Source organism: Eleutherodactylus coqui, unplaced genomic scaffold, assembly GCF_035609145.1.
Source record: "Eleutherodactylus coqui strain aEleCoq1 unplaced genomic scaffold, aEleCoq1.hap1 HAP1_SCAFFOLD_71, whole genome shotgun sequence".
Classification (NCBI taxonomy): Eukaryota; Metazoa; Chordata; class Amphibia; order Anura; family Eleutherodactylidae; genus Eleutherodactylus; species Eleutherodactylus coqui.
The window spans coordinates 379222-399719 of NW_027101939.1; the positions used below are offsets into that span (position 1 = coordinate 379222).

The 20498-nt window shown below is 49.7% G+C and overlaps 1 protein-coding gene across 1 annotated transcript in view; it reads right to left on the reverse strand.

Moving 5' to 3' along the window:
* EPB41L4B (erythrocyte membrane protein band 4.1 like 4B) overlaps positions 1-20498 on the reverse strand; it is a 222769-nt gene that overhangs the window by 58301 nt on the left and 143970 nt on the right. Inside the window, exons 5-6 of the mRNA XM_066588660.1 lie at positions 19148-19192; positions 10478-10530 (exon numbers count right to left, since the gene is read on the reverse strand). Of these exons, the coding sequence (XP_066444757.1) occupies positions 10478-10530; positions 19148-19192 (98 nt within the window). The remainder of the gene's footprint in view (positions 1-10477; positions 10531-19147; positions 19193-20498) is intronic.

Consider the following 20498-nt stretch of genomic DNA (forward strand, 5'->3'; position numbering starts at 1 on the left):
GCTCACTCACTGGCTCACTCACTGGCTTACTCACTGGCTCGCTCACTGGCTCACTCACTGGCTCACTGACTGGCAGGCTCACTGACTGACTCACTCACTGACTCGCTCACTGACTCGCTCACTGACTCGCTCACTGACTCGCTCACTGACTCGCTCACTGACTCGCTCACTGGCTCGCTCACTGGCTCGCTCACTGGCTCACTCACTGGCTCACTCACTGGCTCACTCACTGGCTCACTCACTGGCTTACTCACTGGCTCACTGACTGGCAGGCTCACTGACTGACAGGCTCACTGACTCACTGACTGACTCACTGACTCACTCACTGACTCACTCACTGACTCACTCACTGGCTCGCTCACTGGCTCGCTCACTGGCTCGCTCACTGGCTCGCTCACTGGCTCGCTCACTGGCAGGCTCACTGACTGACAGGCTCACTGGCTTACTGACTGACTCACTGACTCACTCACTGGCTCACTCACTGACTCACTCACTGGCTCACTCACTGGCTCACTCACTGGCTCACTCACTGGCTCACTCACTGGCTCACTCACTGGCAGGCTCACTGGCAGGCTCACTGACTGACAGGCTCACTGGCTTACTGACTCACTGACTGACTGACTCACTCACTCACTGACTGACTCACTGACTGACTGACTCACTGACTGACTGACTCGCTCACTGACTCGCTCACTGACTCGCTCACTGACTCGCTCACTGGCTTGCTCACTGGCTCGCTCACTGGCTTACTCACTGGCTCACTGACTGGCAGGCTCACTGACTGACAGGCTCACTGGCTTACTGACTCACTGACTCACTCACTGACTCACTGACTGACTCACTGACTGACTCACTGACTCACTGACTGACTCACTCACTGACTCACTCACTGACTCGCTCACTGACTCGCTCACTGACTCGCTCACTGACTCGCTCACTGACTCGCTCACTGACTCGCTCACTGACTCGCTCACTGGCTCGCTCACTGGCTCGCTCACTGGCTCACTCACTGGCTCACTCACTGGCAGGCTCACTGACTGACAGGCTCACTGGCTTACTGACTCACTGACTGACTGACTCACTCACTCACTGACTGACTCACTGACTCGCTCACTGGCTCGCTCACTGACTGGCTCACTGACTGGCTCACTGACTGGCTCACTGACTGGCTCACTGACTGGCTCACTGACTGGCTCACTGACTGGCTCACTGACTGGCTCACTGACTGGCTCACTGACTGGCTCACTGACTGGCTCACTGACTCGCTCACTGACTGGCTCACTGACTCGCTCACTGACTCGCTCACTGACTCGCTCACTGACTCACTGACTGACTCACTGACTGACTGACTGACTGACTGACTCACTGACTGACTGACTGACTCACTGACTGACTGACTGACTGACTGACTCACTGACTGACTGACTGACTGACTGACTGACTCACTCACTGACTGACTCACTGACTGACTCACTGACTGACTCACTGACTCACTGACTGACTGACTCACTGACTGACTCACTCACTGACTGACTCACTGGCTCACTGACTGACTCACTGGCTCACTCACTGACTGACTGACTCACTGACTGACTCACTGACTGACTCACTGACTGACTCACTGACTGACTCACTGACTCACTGACTCACTGACTGACTGACTCACTGACTGACTCACTGACTGACTGACTCACTGGCTCACTGACTGACTCACTGGCTCACTCACTGACTGACTGACTCACTGACTGACTCACTGACTGACTCACTGACTGACTCACTGACTGACTCACTGACTGACTCACTGACTGACTCACTGACTGACTCACTGACTGACTCACTGACTGACTCACTGACTCACTGACTGACTGACTCACTGACTGACTCACTCACTGACTGACTCACTGGCTCACTGACTGACTCACTGGCTCACTCACTGACTGACTGACTCACTGACTGACTCACTGACTGACTCACTGACTCACTGACTGACTGACTCACTGACTGACTCACTGACTGACTGACTCACTGACTGACTGACTGACTCACTGGCTGACTCACTGACTGACTGACTCACTGACTGACTCACTGACTGACTCACTGACTGACTCACTGACTGACTCACTGACTGACTCACTGACTCACTGACTGACTGACTCACTGACTGACTCACTCACTGACTCACTCACTGGCTCACTGACTGACTCACTGGCTCACTCACTGACTGACTGACTCACTGACTGACTCACTGACTGACTGACTCACTGACTGACTCACTGACTGACTCACTGACTGACTCACTGACTGACTCACTGACTGACTCACTGACTCACTGACTGACTGACTCACTGACTGACTCACTGGCTCACTGACTGACTCACTGGCTCACTCACTGACTGACTGACTCACTGGCTCACTCACTGACTGACTGACTCACTGACTGACTCACTGACTGACTCACTGACTGACTCACTGACTGACTCACTGACTGACTCACTGACTGACTCACTGACTGACTCACTGACTGACTGACTCACTCACTGACTGACTCACTCACTGACTGACTCACTCACTGACTGACTCACTCACTGACTGACTCACTCACTGACTGACTCACTGGCTCACTGACTGACTCACTGGCTCACTCACTGACTGACTCACTGACTGACTCACTGACTGACTCACTGACTGACTCACTGACTGACTCACTGACTGACTCACTGACTGACTCACTGACTGACTCACTGACTCACTGACTGACTGACTCACTGACTGACTCACTGACTGACTGACTCACTGACTGACTCACTGACTCACTGACTGACTGACTCACTGACTGACTGACTGACTGACTCACTGACTGACTCACTGACTGACTGACTCACTGACTGACTGACTGACTCACTGACTGACTCACTGACTCACTGACTGACTCACTGACTCACTGACTGACTCACTGACTGACTGACTCACTGACTGACTCACTGACTGACTCACTGACTGACTCACTGACTGACTCACTGACTGACTCACTGACTGACTCACTCACTGACTGACTCACTCACTCACTGACTGACTCACTCACTGACTGACTCACTCACTGACTGACTCACTGGCTCACTGACTGACTCACTGGCTCACTGACTGACTCACTCACTGACTCACTGACTGACTGACTCACTGACTGACTCACTGACTGACTCACTGACTGACTGACTGACTCACTGACTGACTCACTGACTGACTCACTGACTGACTCACTGACTGACTCACTGACTGACTCACTGACTGACTGACTCACTGACTCACTGACTGACTCACTCACTCTCACTCACTCACTGACTCACTCACTCACTGACTGACTGACTCACTCACTCACTGACTGACTCACTGACTGACTGACTCACTCACTGACTCACTGACTCACTCACTGACTCACTCACTGACTCACTCACTGACTCACTCACTGACTCACTCACTGACTCACTCACTGACTCACTCACTGACTCACTCACTCACTGACTGACTCACTCACTGACTGACTCACTCACTGACTGACTCACTCACTGACTGACTCACTCACTGACTGACTCACTCACTGACTGACTCACTCACTGACTCACTCACTGACTCACTCACTGACTCACTCACTGACTCGCCAAAAGTTCTCCAACTTCCCGATGTCGTAGAAACATGAAATTTGGCACAAGCATAGATTATCTCCAAAATAGGAAAAGTAATTGGGTCCCAACTCGATTATTCAATTCTATGCGCAAAAGAATTAGCATAGAAATTTTACGTACATAATCTAAATCTCTCACTTCTCAATGTCATAGAAACTTAAAATTTGGCACGGGCATTGAATACGTCATAAATAGGAAAAGCTAATGGGTCCCAACTCGATTATTCAATTCTATGCGCAAAAGAACTAGCATCCAAATTTTATGTACGGAATCTAATTCTCTCACTTCCCAAAGTCAAAGAAACATGAAATTTGCCATAAGCATTGAATATGTCATAAATAGAAAAACTTAATGGGTCCCACCTCGATTATTCAATTCTAAGTGCAAAAGAATTAGCGTCCAAATTTTACGTATGGAATTTAATTCTCTCACTTCCTGATGTCATTTTTTATAAAGGAAACGCCGCATGGTTACCTCCCCGTGATGTTTCCTGGGTAACACAGAGAACTATGCAAAATGGTGAACATATGTTTTTCTGGTATCTCTAAAGTAAGCACGACTTCATAAGATTTTCCGTGTGAACACCAGATAAACACCAGTACCAAATTAACCCGGGCGAAGCCCGGTATATCAGCTAGTACTGTATAACGGCCCTGTGATAAGGGCAGCTATGCTTTCATCTAGTATTTTGAGGAGTAACTGATCTGCACAAAAGCAATCTAGATCATGTTACACAAGTTAATTATGTCAGACATCCCCAGGAAAGTTTTAATCAGTATGAAATAGTGTTTCCATTTTTCTACTGCCCAAGTCCAGGGTATGTTCTATAATCCGCTTCGATTTATAGTCCGAAAAATGTTGTCAATTATACAAATGGTGGCATTAAAAAAAAAAAACGATCTGTCCCACAAAAAAGGAAAAAAAAAAAACAACATTAGCAGAAATAGAAAAAAGAAAAGAAAAAAAATTGCCCCGTTAAGTATCAAACTAGGCCATGATGACCTCAAGAGGTTAAACCTTCTAGACTATATGGTAGTCTAATGATAGATGTCTGATAAATGAGGGGACCAACGCTAGAATTCTGACCAATGAAGTAGACAAACTAGAAATAATAAATGTCTGAGGTAAGCTACGACATAGCAGGAATAACGGAGACCTAGTTGGATGAAAGCTGTGATTGGGCAGTGAACGTACAGGGTTACAGCCTGTCCAGAAGGGATTGGCAAAAAAATAGAGAGGGAGAAGGGCTTGTCTTTATGTAAAGTCCTGCTTAAAGCCCACACTACAGGAAGATGTATTTGAAGAAGATGAACATGTAGAGTCTCTATGGGTAGAAATACATGGAGGGAAAGAACACTAATAAAATCCTCCAAGGGGTTTTCTATAGACCACCAAATATAACAGAGGCCAACAAAAATCTGTCACTAAGGCTAGTTTCACACGGGCGAGAATTTCACACGAGTTTTGTGAGTTTACATGTGTGGAAATACTGCCTGGTTACGAGAGAAATAAGACTGCAGATAGGCAGAAAAATGCAAATTACCAGAAGACCTGACAGAATAACATGGGTGCAGTTCGAGGGAAATAGTGACCACAATATAATAAATATCCACTTGTCTTTCAATATAGAGAGTTTTATAGGGGAGCTACAATACTACTAAACTTTAAGAAAGTCCGGTTCAATCAGCTCAGAGATGCCCAAAACCTCACTGACTGGGACAATGCCCTCAGAATTAAGAGTACAAACAATAAATGGGGAATTTTTAAAACCACCTTAAAATACTGCCTTACAGCAGTGGTGTCAAACTTAAAGACACAGTGGGCCAAAATTAATAACTTGGACAAAGTCGTGGGCCAAGCTCGGTGTTTAGTGAAATAACATGTACAATTAAGGAAGATTTCCCTTCTCCTCAGATAGAACGATGAGCCTTTTTATGTGGAAACAGACTTAGATTTTGCTTATGCATTGAATCTGGAAGCTAACAATTACTTCCTTCAAGAAAATTCAACCATTCAAGTGCATAAAGAAAACCTTCACTCAAGCAGTTGGCTGCACTCTGATCTACTCTGATGCACTCTGGTCAAAGCCAGAACCCTGACATCTCTACTCAGATGCTACCGTGTTTCCCCGAAAATAAGACAGTGTCTTATATTCATTTTTGTTCAAAAAGGTTTAACTTTTTACATGTATAGCTGCCTGGACACTATTTAAATTGGCTTTTTAAATTAACTGTTATTAGGGCTTAATTTTGGAGTAGGGCTTATATTTCAAGCATCCTTAAAAAGCCTGAAAAATCATTTTGCATCGTCAAAAATTCAGGAAAATCATGTTATGTCTTATTTTCAGGGTATGACTTATTTTCAGGGAAACAGGGTAGTTATCAATGTTTGGGGTCCGGCTCTGAGCGGAGGACATCCTCAGGATCGAGTGAAGGTGTTCATGAGTGAGACGACTCCCGTGTGAGGTTTCATCAAGGAGAATAGCTGCTCACACAGATATGTGCTACAGAACATAGAGAGTATTGAGCAGCTTAGGTCCAGAGCCGGGGCATTGCGTGAGGGATAGAACGTGGGAACCCTGCAGCACCCGCAGCATCATACTTGGATTTCAGCGCGTCACTGCACTGGACTTCAATTAACACCAGTTGGTGCGCTTTCCAAGTCAACTGCAAGCAGATTACTAAGCAAACAGTTAAAACCTACATTCCTGGGTATCTAAGTCAGCAAATCACTGGTTAGACTTGGAGCAGAATATCCAGAATTTTTCAGCAAACTGTGCACTTAAGAACGGCGGTAGAGAACTGCTTTTTTATGGTTTGTCAGCAAGGAAAATGGTACAGGTCTTCTCGCAGCATCCGAGTCTCCCACAGGCACAATTTGGTTTTCCAAGCTCTGACTTCAGCGTACCCTTCTGAAGTTGCAGGCTCCGTATATCGAGGTGGCTTGCGATGTCACCGTGAAATGCCACAGAAACTAGTCATTCCAGAGCTCTGCTGAGTCTTACCTTTTGCTTTCTACAAACTGACAAATTTCCTCCCACAGCACGAAACATTTGGTGACTACTTTTTCTCTGCTTCACCCTCTCACCTCTGAGATGCGGCACGTCTGCAGAACACCCCCCCTCCAGAGAAGACTTGAACTGGCGGGGATTCAAACCTTGTTTAGCGCTTATGTGATGGCGCTCCTAACATGTCCCGTGTCCAGGGCTTTGTCGCACCGGTCCTGATTTATGATGCAGTGATAATCCGTTAGCTTACCTGCACAGTCCTGCATCTACTCCCGGATCCTGGCCACCAATCCATTATTTGGACCGCACCTCGCGGGCGCACCATCTGTCGTTAGTTCTACAAGTTTATCCCAAGGTCGCCTCATTTCAGTTACACATTTCGAAACCTCTTCAGACATTTCTTTTGCTGTGGTTGTGCCATGCATTGATTTCAACCCCAGAAGTTCCTCCATAACGCACAGATTAAAGTCCATGGATGAAGACAGACAGCGGGGCGGCATCAGATGTGTCGCTGCTCTCATCCAAAGCAAGGGAGAATGCAATGAAATCTTTTTCCTTTTCCATCAGCTATTCATGTAGACTTGTGACGAGAAGCACCGTCAGCTACTGTGTTTCTGGTAAGGTTCACCTTTCCAAACGCCTGCCTTTCATCTGGGCACACAACGTTGTAAACTTTGGTCATGTACTTATTGACAAACTCTTCCTCATTAAAGGGCTGGGATAATTTTGCTTACTGTGCTGCCAGAATAAAACTAGCCGTTACAGCAGCCTCACTTTGTGATATGGCTTTTGTCAACATAGTCGGTTGCGAAACCAAACCTCTTTTCATCCCCTCTTTCTGGCACTTCTGCACTATGTGCAGGTCCTTGTACTTGTCATGGTGTTTCGTTTCACAGTGTCTTATGATATATTCTTTGGTTACATTGGCTTCGCTTCCACTTTTCATTTGGCCATTTTTGGGAGGGGTGGATTTATGGGACTGGTAGCATGAATACATGAAGCACTAATGAAGGTCATCAGAGAAGGGGGATTTCTGGACATTTCTTTTCCCATCTACTTCTTCAGAAATCACAGGGGTTTAAGTAGTAGCTATGATAATTATAGCTTTCTTTGTTCATCTACCTCTAGTTTATGCATCTTTAATGGGTGTTTGTAATTAAGATAGTCAGGGAGAGAGAAGGCGGGGCCCCGACCAATCCTGCCTCTGTCGCCAATTTGTCACGGATCAACCAATAAGTGTGCACTAGCCGCTATTAATTTGTCATGGCAGAGCCTCGATTGATCACTCCCGGAGTCGTTAGAGTACAGGCAGATTTGCACCCAGCTTTCCCAGGCTCCTGCATGCATGCAGTACAAAAGCTCAAACCACCCCCTGGTCGGTCTAACGCCTCCAGCTCTCTACAATACACACACACGCTACAGCCACCAGCCTTAATCACCAGTAAGCTGGAACCCCGACAAGGAATCATGAACACAATCTTCGAGGTTATAGTTTCTTTTCACAATGGACAAGGCTTGATTAATAAATAGCAAATTAATTAATAAAAAAACAAAAACAAAAAACTAGCTGTGCTAAGTATGTCTAAGTATGCAAAAACATACAGAAAAAGATGAAGGTAAGGTTTACAGGCATACGCAAAAGACAGTATTTGAAGTAAAACAAGGAGGAAATAAAGATACCAGATTTTGGATATTCAGCCCAAATTTCTGTTCATACTTAATTCCCCATTTGGGCCATATCTCCACAAGAGATCCTCCAATCAGGAATATATGCCCGGCACATTTCTGGTCATGATTTTATCTGTTCAGCGATATGAAGCATGACACTTTATAACCAGGTACGCAGATACGCCGTTTGGGGGTGTTACAGGGTCCATATCACAACATGTGTAGATGCGTTTCATTCAGCTGGCCCACCTGATTCCAAAAATATAATTGATATCGGGCTGGGACCTTCACACAACTAATAGCCCTTAAGAGATTTCCCCTTATTAAAAATCCTGGAGCCAGAGAGTCTGTGGGAACCATCTGAGGCGTCACACCTCGCTGGCAGGGGGTATTCAGCATCTCCCTAACACTGCCTTAACTTTGATGACTATGGGGCCTTAGGAAGTTCTTTGTTCAGGTGGCAATAAAGGCCTGGCAGTTGTGGGGGAGGAGGGAGACAAGGGTAGTATGTCAGTTCAACTTTCCCAGTATGCTGAATGGCAGCTGGTTCATACTGCATCAATCCTTATACCACAAAGATCACCTCTGTTAAAGAAATATACATTCTGTTGTAATATTAACTCCTTAAAGACCAGGTCCTGGGCTTTAATCCTGGCCAATAGCAAAAATACGACACAGGATTAAAGCATCTGTTAGTCACAGCTGAGAACCCGGAGGAGAAGGGAGAAGTGGTTTTTAGCTGCTTCTGCCTTCACGTTTCCCAGGTACATAATGCTCAACGAGCGCTATGTACTTATAAGTGAAAGTGTTTCTTCCACTACGCGACCAGCGATCACGTGACGGCCGGGTGCCCCTGTCACAGCAGAGCTGCAGGGTCCTAGCAGACTCAGATCAGCTCTGCCAGTGCCTATTGTCACTACAGGGGAGGTTTCATCTATAGGAGCCCCAGTTACAGGGGAAAAGTGTGTAATAAGAAGGAAAAAAAAAAAAAGACCATGTCAATGACCCCCATAGATGGTTAAAAAAAAAAAAAAGTTACAAAGTTGAAAACAAAAAAAGGACCCAAAGCGGACACCAACCAAAGGTCACCGTATACGCCCTGTAATCCGAAACCTCACATTATACATCAGAAACCCCGAAACAAAATGAGGAACCCGTTCCCATAGCATATTTAGCCTAAAATAAGGTAATTTTTAAAAAAAAATTATATATCATTTTTTCAGGTTTTCACCCCCCATAAAAACAAAACAGAAAAAAAGTCAGTGAAAACATATTATAAAATATAGTCCTATATGTGCCTTTACCTTTTATCCTGCTGCCGTGACTCCTTTATACAGAGATGCCACTAGTCCAACAGAAGAACGGCGGTCATACATACAGTCCTAGACTGTTCACTAGTCTCCCTCCTCCTAGGGGCTTATTCACACAGGTGGGAATCTCAGCACAAAACTCACAGGAATATAAATTCCATTCTTCTGAACGAGCGATGCACTGAGGATACAAATCACAGCAAGCTCCATCTTTGGGACGCCTTGCCCGTTGTTTCCACCGGGACCATAAAAGGCATTGCATGGCGCTCGCATACTTTCCGATGTGCGTGTAAGGTATTCCAAATGACATCAATGGGAAACTCTTGCGATCCTCTGATGCACGTGAAACAAGCGCCTGAGGAGCGCAATTTCACAGAAGCTTTGTGATGCCTTTCAGAATAAAAAACACCTCACATTGGCGAGAAAAACACCCGTTGGTAGGCCCAGACTCGGCCCGGTGTGAATGTGGCCCAATACAAAACATAGTCTGTACCTGTAATAGATAGCGGGGGTAAAACAGGGGACACAAAGCTTTCTGCGCGCATCACAGATTCTGCCCGGCTGCTTGACGTTTATCTCTTGTAGACGCGCCATTTGTTTTGTTTAGAAATGGAAACCGAACGGACTGGAAGCAAATGGAAAGCGGACATTCGCTCTTTGTTTTTAAGCCCCACTGAAATCAATGGCGGTAACAGAAGCGTTTAATTCTGTCTCTCTGTGCCAAAAATGTGTCGGAGGGACAGAACGCCACAAGGCGACGCGTTGGTGCGAACAAGGCTGGAGCGAGGGCGACCTACCAGGCACAGACCTACCTTGCAAGCAGAGAGCCGACAACTCCACCGCCGTCTCATAAGGACATGGTAACCTATAAAACAAGCAGAGAGGTGCAGGCTGTAAGTGAGGAACCGCCAGTACCAGCGCTGCCATGACGTGTAGCGGCTGTTCACATGCGCACAGCTGCTCCTCGGACGACGGATGCCGGCATGCTCACTAAAAATCAGTTTTTTTCTCTGGGCAGAAAAGTCAAGAATTTACATGATTAGAAATTCTTGCAACTCACTGTGAAAAGGGAAAACCTGGAAAGCCTAGCCGAAATGTCAGGAGGTCAGACACGTGCTACTGCATGCTTGGAAGCAAAGGGTCAGCCGGTGATCCGGCCAGTCCCCAAGGAGGAACTGATAAGGTTCTGAGAGGTTTAGCCCCTTGTGGATACAACCATTTCACATCTGCCATTGGCTCTCTTTCATCTTCGAGGAGCCAGTTCTATTTTCCATACATGAGGGCTTGTTTGATGAGTTTTATATATTTAATGGCGCCACTAATGTACAACATAATGCATGTTGTGTGATCTGTGTAGATGTCACTGTGCAGGGAGGCAGAGGAGGTGAGCTCTATACATCACCTATAACAATAGGTGTGATCCTACCTTTCATTGTAATGCTTTATAAATGGTGGGATTGAAGGGGTCCTGGACTCTCTGGAGGGGATCCACATAGGATTTCTAGCATTCCTGTTGTTTTATGGCTAATTTTAGCGCCAATCATCTCAGCCAATATCTGGCCGAGGTCTGCGCTTTCCCTCGTAATGCATATAAATTGGTAATAAACCTGAACCTATCAACACGCTTTCACTAGAGAAGGCGATGACCTTGGCGTGGCAACAAACCTTGGTTTGGGGAGGGTAGAAGGTCAGACTATCTGCAGTGGATATAAAAAGTCAGCACACCCGATAAAATGCCAACGAAGCGGAATCATTTCAGATTTCCACCCTTAATGTGACCCGTTATCTTGCATGTCTGTCGGAAAACAAACAAAGCATCTATGGTGGAAAAATAAAATTAATAAAAGTAAAGTAATGTGGTTGTATAAGTGTTCACACCCCCTTATGTTTGTGGGTGTGGTTGTGTTCAGAATTAGCCAATCACCTGCAACCATCTGGTAGATGGTAGTCTGTACTCCGACGACATTTACAGCGATTCTGATTTCCCCATATAAAGTTCGGCTCTTCTAGGAGGATTTTCCTGACAGTTTCTTGGTTGGTCCATAAACATCTTACAGAACATCAAAGGGGTCTGATTATTGGAAGGTGTCAGTCAGGAGAAGCAGGCTAAGACATGTCCAAGGCATTATATATACTAGCATTTACCAAACTGTGCTACGCAAGTGATTAGTACTGGGGTCACTGTGGGAGACGCCATTACTACTGGGGTCACTGTGGGAGACGCCATTACTACTGGGGTCACTGTGGGAGACGCCATTACTACTGGGGTCACTGTGGGAGACGCCATTACTACTGGGGTCACTGTGGGAGACGCCATTACTACTGGGGTCACTGTGGGAGACGCCATTACTACTGGGCTCACTGTCGGAGACGCCATCACTACAGGGGGCAAAGGGGTGGGGGGGTAGACGCCATCACTACAGGGGTCAACGGGGTGGGGGGGTAGACGCCATCACTACAGGGGTCAACGGGGTGGGGGGGTAGACGCCATCACTACAGGGGTCAACGGGGTGGGGGGTAGACGCCATCACTACAGGGGTCAACGGGGTGGGGGGTATACGCCATCACTAAAGGGGGCAACGGGGTGGGGGGTAGACGCCATCACTACAGGGGGCAATGGGGGGGGGGTAGACGCCATCACTACAGGGGGCAACGGGGTGGGGGGGTAGACGCCATCACTACAGGGGGCAACGGGGTGGGGGGGTAGACGCCATCACTACAGGGGGCAACGGGGTGGGGGGGGGTAGACGCCATCACTACAGGGGGCAACGGGGTGGGGGGGTAGACGTCATCACTACAGGGGGCAACGGGGTGGGGGGGTAGACGCCATCACTACAGGGGGCAACGGGGTGGGGGGGGTAGACGCCATCACTACAGGGGGCAACGGGGTGGGGGGGTAGACGCCATCACTACAGGGGGCAACGGGGTGGGGGGGTAGACGCCATCACTACAGGGGTCACTGTGGGAGACGCCATCACTACAGCGGTCACTGTGGGGGACGCCATCACTACAGGGGTCACTGTGGGGGACGCCATCACTACAGGGGTAACTGTGGGGGACGCCATCACTACAGGGGTCACTGTGGGGCACGCCATCACTACAGGGGTCACTGTGGGGCACGCCATCACTACAGGGGTCACTGTGGGGCACGCCATCACTACAGGGGTCACTGTGGGAGACGCCATCACTACAGGGGTCACTGTGGGGGACGCCATCACTACAGGGGTAACTGTGGGGGACGCCATCACTACAGGGGTCACTGTGGGGCACGCCATCACTACAGGGGTCACTGTGGGGCACGCCATCACTACAGGGGTCACTGTGGGGCACGCCATCACTACAGGGGTCACTGTGGGAGACGCCATCACTACAGGGGTCACTGTGGGAGACGCCATCACTACAGGGGTCACTGTGGGAGACGCCATCACTACAGGGGTCACTGTGGGAGACGCCATCACTACAGGGGTCACTGTGGGAGACGCCATCACTACAGGGGTCACTGTGGGAGACGCCATCACTACAGGGGTCACTGTGGGAGCCGCCATCACTACAGGGGTCACTGTGGGAGACGCCATCACTACAGGGGTCACTGTGGGAGACGCCATCACTACAGGGGTCACTGTGGGAGACGCCATCACTACAGGGGTCACTGTGGGAGCCGCCATCACTACAGGGGTCACTGTGGGAGCCGCCATCACTACAGGGGTCACTGTGGGAGCCGCCATCACTACAGGGGTCACTGTGGGAGCCGCCATCACTACAGGGGTCACTGTGGGAGACGCCATCACGACAGGGGTCACTGTGGGAGACGCCATCACGACAGGGGTCACTGTGGGAGACGCCATCACGACAGGGGTCACTGTGGGAGACGCCATCACGACAGGGGTCACTGTGGGAGACGCCATCACTACAGGGGTCACTGTGGGGCACGCCATCACTACAGGGGTCACTGTGGGGCACGCCATCACTACAGGGGTCACTGTGGGAGACGCCATCACTACAGGGGTCACTGTGGGAGACGCCATCACTACAGGGGTCACTGTGGGAGACGCCATCACTACAGGGGTCACTGTGGGAGACGCCATCACTACAGGGGTCACTGTGGGAGACGCCATCACTACAGGGGTCACTGTGGGAGACGCCATCACTACAGGGGTCACTGTGGGAGACGCCATCACTACAGGGGTCACTGTGGGAGCCGCCATCACTACAGGGGTCACTGTGGGAGCCGCCATCACTACAGGGGTCACTGTGGGAGCCGCCATCACTACAGGGGTCACTGTGGGAGCCGCCATCACTACAGGGGTCACTGTGGGAGCCGCCATCACGACAGGGGTCACTGTGGGAGCCGCCATCACGACAGGGGTCACTGTGGGAGACGCCATCACGACAGGGGTCACTGTGGGAGACGCCATCACGACAGGGGTCACTGTGGGAGACGCCATCACGACAGGGGTCACTGTGGGAGACGCCATCACGACAGGGGTCACTGTGGGAGACGCCATCACGACAGGGGTCACTGTGGGAGACGCCATCACGACAGGGGTCACTGTGGGAGACGCCATCACGACAGGGGTCACTGTGGGAGACGCCATCACGACAGGGGTCACTGTGGGAGACGCCATCACGACAGGGGTCACTGTGGGAGACGCCATCACGACAGGGGTCACTGTTGGAGACGCCATCACGACAGGGGTCACTGTGGGAGACGCCATCACGACAGGGGTCACTGTGGGAGACGCCATCACGACAGGGGTCACTGTGGGAGACGCCATCACGACAGGGGTCACTGTGGGAGACGCCATCACGACAGGGGTCACTGTGGGAGACGCCATCACGACAGGGGTCACTGTGGGAGACGCCATCACGACAGGGGTCACTGTGGGAGACGCCATCACTACAGGGGTCACTGTGGGAGACGCCATCACTACAGGGGTCACTGTGGGAGACGCCATCACTACAGGGGTCACTGTGGGGGCTGCCATCACTACAGGGGTCATTGTGAGGGCCGCCATCACTACTGTGGTCACTGTGGGGGCCGCCATCACTACTGGGGTCACTGTGGGGGCCGCCATCACTACTGGGGTCACTGTGGGGGCCGCCATCACTACTGGGGTCACTGTGGGGGCTGCCATCACTACTGGGGTCACTGTGGGGGCCGCCATCAATACTGGGGTCACTGTGGGGGCCACCATCACTAGTGGGGTCACTGTGGGGGCCGCCATCACTACTGGGGTCACTGTGGGGGCCGCCATCAGTAGTGGGGTCACTGTGGGGGCCACCATCACTACTGGGGTCACTGTGGGGGCCACCATCACTACTGGGGTCACTGTGGGGGCCACCATCACTACTGGGGTCACTGTGGGGGCAACCATCACTACAGGGGTCACTGTGGGGGCCACCATCACTACAGGGGTCACTGTGGGGGCCACCATCACTACTGGGGTCACTGTGGGGGCCACCATCACTACTGGGGTCACTGTAGGGGGGACACCATCACTACTGGGGTCACTGTAGGGGGACACCATCACTACTGGGGTCACTGTAGGGGGACACCATTACTACTGGGGTCACTGTGGGGGACACCATTACTACTGGGGTCACTGTGGGGGACACCATTACTACTGGGGTCACTGTGGGGGACATCATTACTACTGGGGTCACTGTGGGGGACACCATTACTACTGGGGCCAATATAACGATGCGATTATTACTGGGGCCACCAATATAGGGGGTTACTATTACTACACAGGCTGATTTGCTGCAGAATTCACAGTAGCTGTAGCAGCAAAGTTGATGAGATTTTTAAAATCCCATCCACACACTGTAGAAAATACCTGAACAAAACCGGTGACATGTGGTGCGAGATTTAATTCCACGGCATGCTAATTTTAAATATAATGTATATCAATAGCCCATCCAGCACTTCTCCCTGTTTTCTTCTTTTAAATGGGCCTGACCTTTTTAGACTGACAGAGGTAAAAATCATGCGCCATGATAAGCCACGCCCCTAACCCCTCCCCTGGCCGAACCCTCTGCGGGGCTCCACAAGAAACTTTTGCTTCAAAAAGGGTTCCACGGCTGAAAGGGTTTGGGAACCACTGACCTATTCCATGGGGCACAGTGAATACGATCAGCCAGAAGTGGATTTCAAAAGAAGTAATGGGGAACGTGAAGAGAACATTGTTCTTCCTTTTCACTGGTCAGTCACCGGTCAGACCACACATGGAATATTGTACACAAATTTTGGGCCCCAGTATTCAAGAAACACATATCAGAGGCTGAGCGGGTACAAAGGCGGGCAGCAAAAATAAATGGAATGGATAGACTACAATACCCAGAAAGGTTATCACAATTGGGATTTATTTTAACAAGGGGACGCTCTAATAACTATGTATAATATATCAGGGGTCAGTACAGAGATCTCTCCCATCATCTATTATACCCAGGACGGTAACAAGGGGGCGCTCTAATAACTATGTATAATATATCAGGGGTCAGTACAGAGATCTCTCCCATCATCTATTATACCCAGGACTGTAACAAGGGGGCACTCTAATAACTATGTATAATATATCAGGGGTCAGTACAGAGATCTCTGCCATCATCTATTATACCTAGGACTGTAACAAGGGGGCGCTCTAATAACTATGTATAATATATCAGGGGTCAGTACAGAGATCTCTCCCATCATCTATTATACCCAGGACTGTAACGAGGAGGCGCTCTAATAACTATGTATAATATATCAGGGGTCAGTACAGAGATCTCTGCCATCATCTATTATACCTAGGACTGTAACAAGGGGGCGCTCTAATAACTATGTATAATATATCAGGGGTCAGTACAGAGATCTCTGCAATCATCTATTATACCCAGGACTGTAATAAGGCGGCGCTCGAATAACTGTGTATAATATATCAGGGGTCAGTACAGCGATCTCTCCTTGAAAATAAGACACTGTCATATGTTTCCCCCCAAAAAGGGCACCGTGTCTTATTTTCAGGGGGGCTTTTACTTACCTGGTCCGCGGCGTCCCGATGCCTCCAAATGGTATCCGCCGGCGCCGCGGCATGCTCCTCGTCTCACAGATGCCTTCTGCTGGTGACGGGACTTTGAATACCCCGCCTCCAGCAAAGCGAGCACTGTGATTGGCTGATCGAGCGCTGGCAGCCAATCACAGACAGCGCTTGATGAGCCAATCACAGCCATTTAGTGATGTCATTCACTGAATGGCTGTGATTAGTTCATCGGGTGCCGGCTGTGAATGGCCGCCACTGCCACCGATGCCACTGACGCCGCGGACCATGTGAGTATTTTTTTTTTGTGGTGTACCTGAGATAGGTCCTATTTTTGGGGGAGGCCTTATATTTCAAGCCTCCCCCGAAAACCCGATAGGTCCTACCCTGATAGTTAGACCTATTTTCGGGAAACACGGTAGTTTTTTGGATTCCATGTTTACGGCGTTCAGCGTGCAGAATAAATAGTGTGATCACGTTATTCCGGCAATACCAGGTTTATACTGTTTTTTTATGTTTAACTATTTTTGTACATTTAAAACATTTTTTTTTTTTAAAGGTGTGCTTTTGTGTCGCCGCATTCCAAGAGCCGCAATAATGTTAGAAATCTGAAATTATTTCCTTTTGTCTGATTTTTTAACATGACGTGACCTTTTACCAGGCGGTGTAGACTTCTATCCACTGTATATCCAGTATTGCTGGGAATGCCATGGCTCTTAGTAGTGAAGGGTAAATGGCACCTATTATTTGGGCAGGTATTTGATGGCCAGGCTTGACGGTCTGGCTAAGGCGGTTGGCGAGTTAAAAGAAATCTGTTGATCGTATTTGTTAACGTGGGTCTTAAGTATTTTTAACCTTAACCCCTTCATGACTGCCTATGATACAATTTACATTGGCTGGTAATGAAGGGTATATGTGGCGGGCTCGGGAGCTCAGTCCACTCTATACCGGGTGGCTATCAGCCGTAACTGTAACTGCCGAGATTAGAGCTAGATCCAATTGTGGCGGTTAACATTTACAGGCCATTGTCAAAACAGACGTGTCTAAACAGTCAACAGGAGGCACCCCTTCCAGCGCCCCCTGCAGCTCAGTCAGGGGTGTGCTGATGGGCTAGAACAGCAGCCGTTGAAGGCATCAGGAAAAAATGGACAAAATGCCAGAATTACAATTCTTTTTTTGCTATTCCAGCTCCTAAAGTATTGGGATAATAAACGTACAGCTCACACGGCAAAAACGTGAAAAAACAAAAAGTTACAGGTCTCAGAATACGGCGATGGGACGCAATTTTACTATTCATTTTATTTTCTAAGCCCACTATATAAACTTGGTATCGGCGTGCTCCTACTCACCCACAAAGCTCATAGGTCATTCATACTGCATTGTGGATGCTGTAAAAACTAAAACTTCTACAAAAATTGCATAATTACATTTTTTTTTCCCTTCTTAAAATGTTTTTTAAGTTTTTCCGTACCTTATCTGGTAAATTTAATTGTAATATTAGAAAAATACAAGTCATCCTGCAATAAACAAGCCCTCGCAGGCCATGGCAATGGAAACATTTTAAATGTATGGCTCTTGGAAGGGAAAAAAAAATCTCTGGTTCTGAAGGGTTTAAAAATGAAGATCAGCCGCGGCCGGCTGTAATAACCTGCACAGGCGCTCTGCAGCCTCTGCTGCTTCCACTGCAGTGCGTGGGGATTCAGCACCTCCAATCCTGTGGATAGCGCGTAGAGTTAGAACTTGGCACAACCCAAAACACACTTATCGATGGCGTCCTACGTACTGCTAGACATCTTACGGTTTCCTGCACCGGTCTCAGAGGGGTCCTGTTACCTCTGCCCTCTATTTTTCCCCCCATCCTATTTCTGACTCCCTCTGTTGGGGTGCATTTAATTACACTATTTTTACACAAACCAGGTTTGTATATTGATTTTTAATGTTTTGTCATTAAAGGGGGGGGGGGGGGGGGGAATCAATAAAAACAAAAGTGTTGGAAAAAAAATAAAACTGTGCAACAAAAAAGCCAAGTTGCTTTCACAGCCAGCAGATTTCATCTTTCGTTTTTCAGAAGCCATGTGAAATGATTGGTTGTCATGGCAACTCCTCTACTTTTCCTTTGCACGAGTTCTGCTGCATGTTTCCCAACGTGTGCGATGTGCTTTGTGTCGCCATCAAACACCACGGAATCAGGTTATATTATGACAAATACTAACAATATGGCACATCTTCAGATCTACAGAATGCCGGCTTACACAGGCCTACTTGCCGCCAATCCGCATGGATTATTTTGGCCTAGATAGAACATGCGGTCATTTTTTTCGCGTGAGTAATACACGTGTGAAGCACCGCTGGTGTGAGTGGCCTTATACAAAGCAATGGGCTGTTGGCATGGCGTGCAGCGATAGCGGACTGCGGCATACTACACACAGTGCTTGGAATACTGTAACACAAGGCGGCACTTACTTTCCGGATAGAACGTCTTGTCTGAGCTGTAATACAAATAAGTACCTGCGGGGAAAACAAAAAAGACCATTAGAAAACAAGCATTCGGGACGCAACGGAGCAGCATCTTCTGTGCATAATGTACCCCCTGAATGCCGCTGCGCTTAGACAGTCGGCTGCTCTCAGATGCCCTCATCTACTATTCTTTTTCAGATCCTGTCCTGACATGACGAATAGGATGAGAATAGCACAAGCCACAGAAGCAAATGTGGCAGCCGGAGAGAGGAAACCGAATGCAGGGGGTAGGGACCCAAACGCGGCAGCGGACACGCGGGGGAGGGAGAACCAGAGGCGCGAGCGGACACGCGGGGAGGGAGAACCAGAGGCGCGAGCGGACACGCGGGGGAGGGAGAACCAGACGCGGCAGCGGACACGCGGGGGAGGGAGAACCAGACGCGGCAGCGGACACGCGGGGGAGGGAGAACCAGGCGCGGCAGCGGACACGCGGGGGAGGGAGAACCAGGCGCGGCAGCGGACACGCGGGGGAGGGAGAACCAGACACGGCAGCGGACAGCGGGGGAGGGAGAACCAAATGCGGCAGCGGACAGCGGGGGAGGGAGAACCAAATGCGGCAGCGGACAGCGGGGGAAACCAAATGCAGCAGCGGACGAGAACCAAATGCAGCAGCAGACAGCGGGGGAAACCAAATGCAGCAGCAGACGGGAACCAAATGCGGCAGCGGACAGCGGGGGGAACCAAATGCGGCAGCGGACAGCGGGGGGAACCAAATGCGGCAGAGGACAGCGGGGGGAACCAAATGCGGCAGAGGACAGCGGGGGGAACCAAATGCGGCAGCGGACAGCGGGGGGAACCAAATGCGGCAGCGGACAGCGGGGGGAACCAAATGCGGCAGCGGACAGCGGGGGGAACCAAATGCGGCAGCGGACAGCGGGGGGAACCAAATGCGGCAACGGACAGCGGGGGGAACCAAATGCGGCAGCGGACAGCGGGGGGAACCAAATGCGGCAGCGGACAGCGGGGGGAACCACATGCGGCAGCGGACAGCGGGGGGAACCAAATGCGGCAGCGGACAGCGGGGGGAACCAAATGCGGCAGCGGACAGCGGGGGGAACCAAATGCGGCAGCGGACAGCGGGGGGAACCAAATGCGGCAGCGGACAGCGGGGGGAACCAAATGCGGCAGCAGACAGCGGGGGGAACCAAATGCGGCAGCAGACAGCGGGGGGAACCAAATGCGGCAGCGGACGGGAACCAAATGCGGCAGCGGACAGCGAGGGGAACCAAATGCGGCAGCGGACAGCAGGGGGAACCAAATGCGGCAGAGGACAGCGGGGGGAACCAAATGCGGCAGC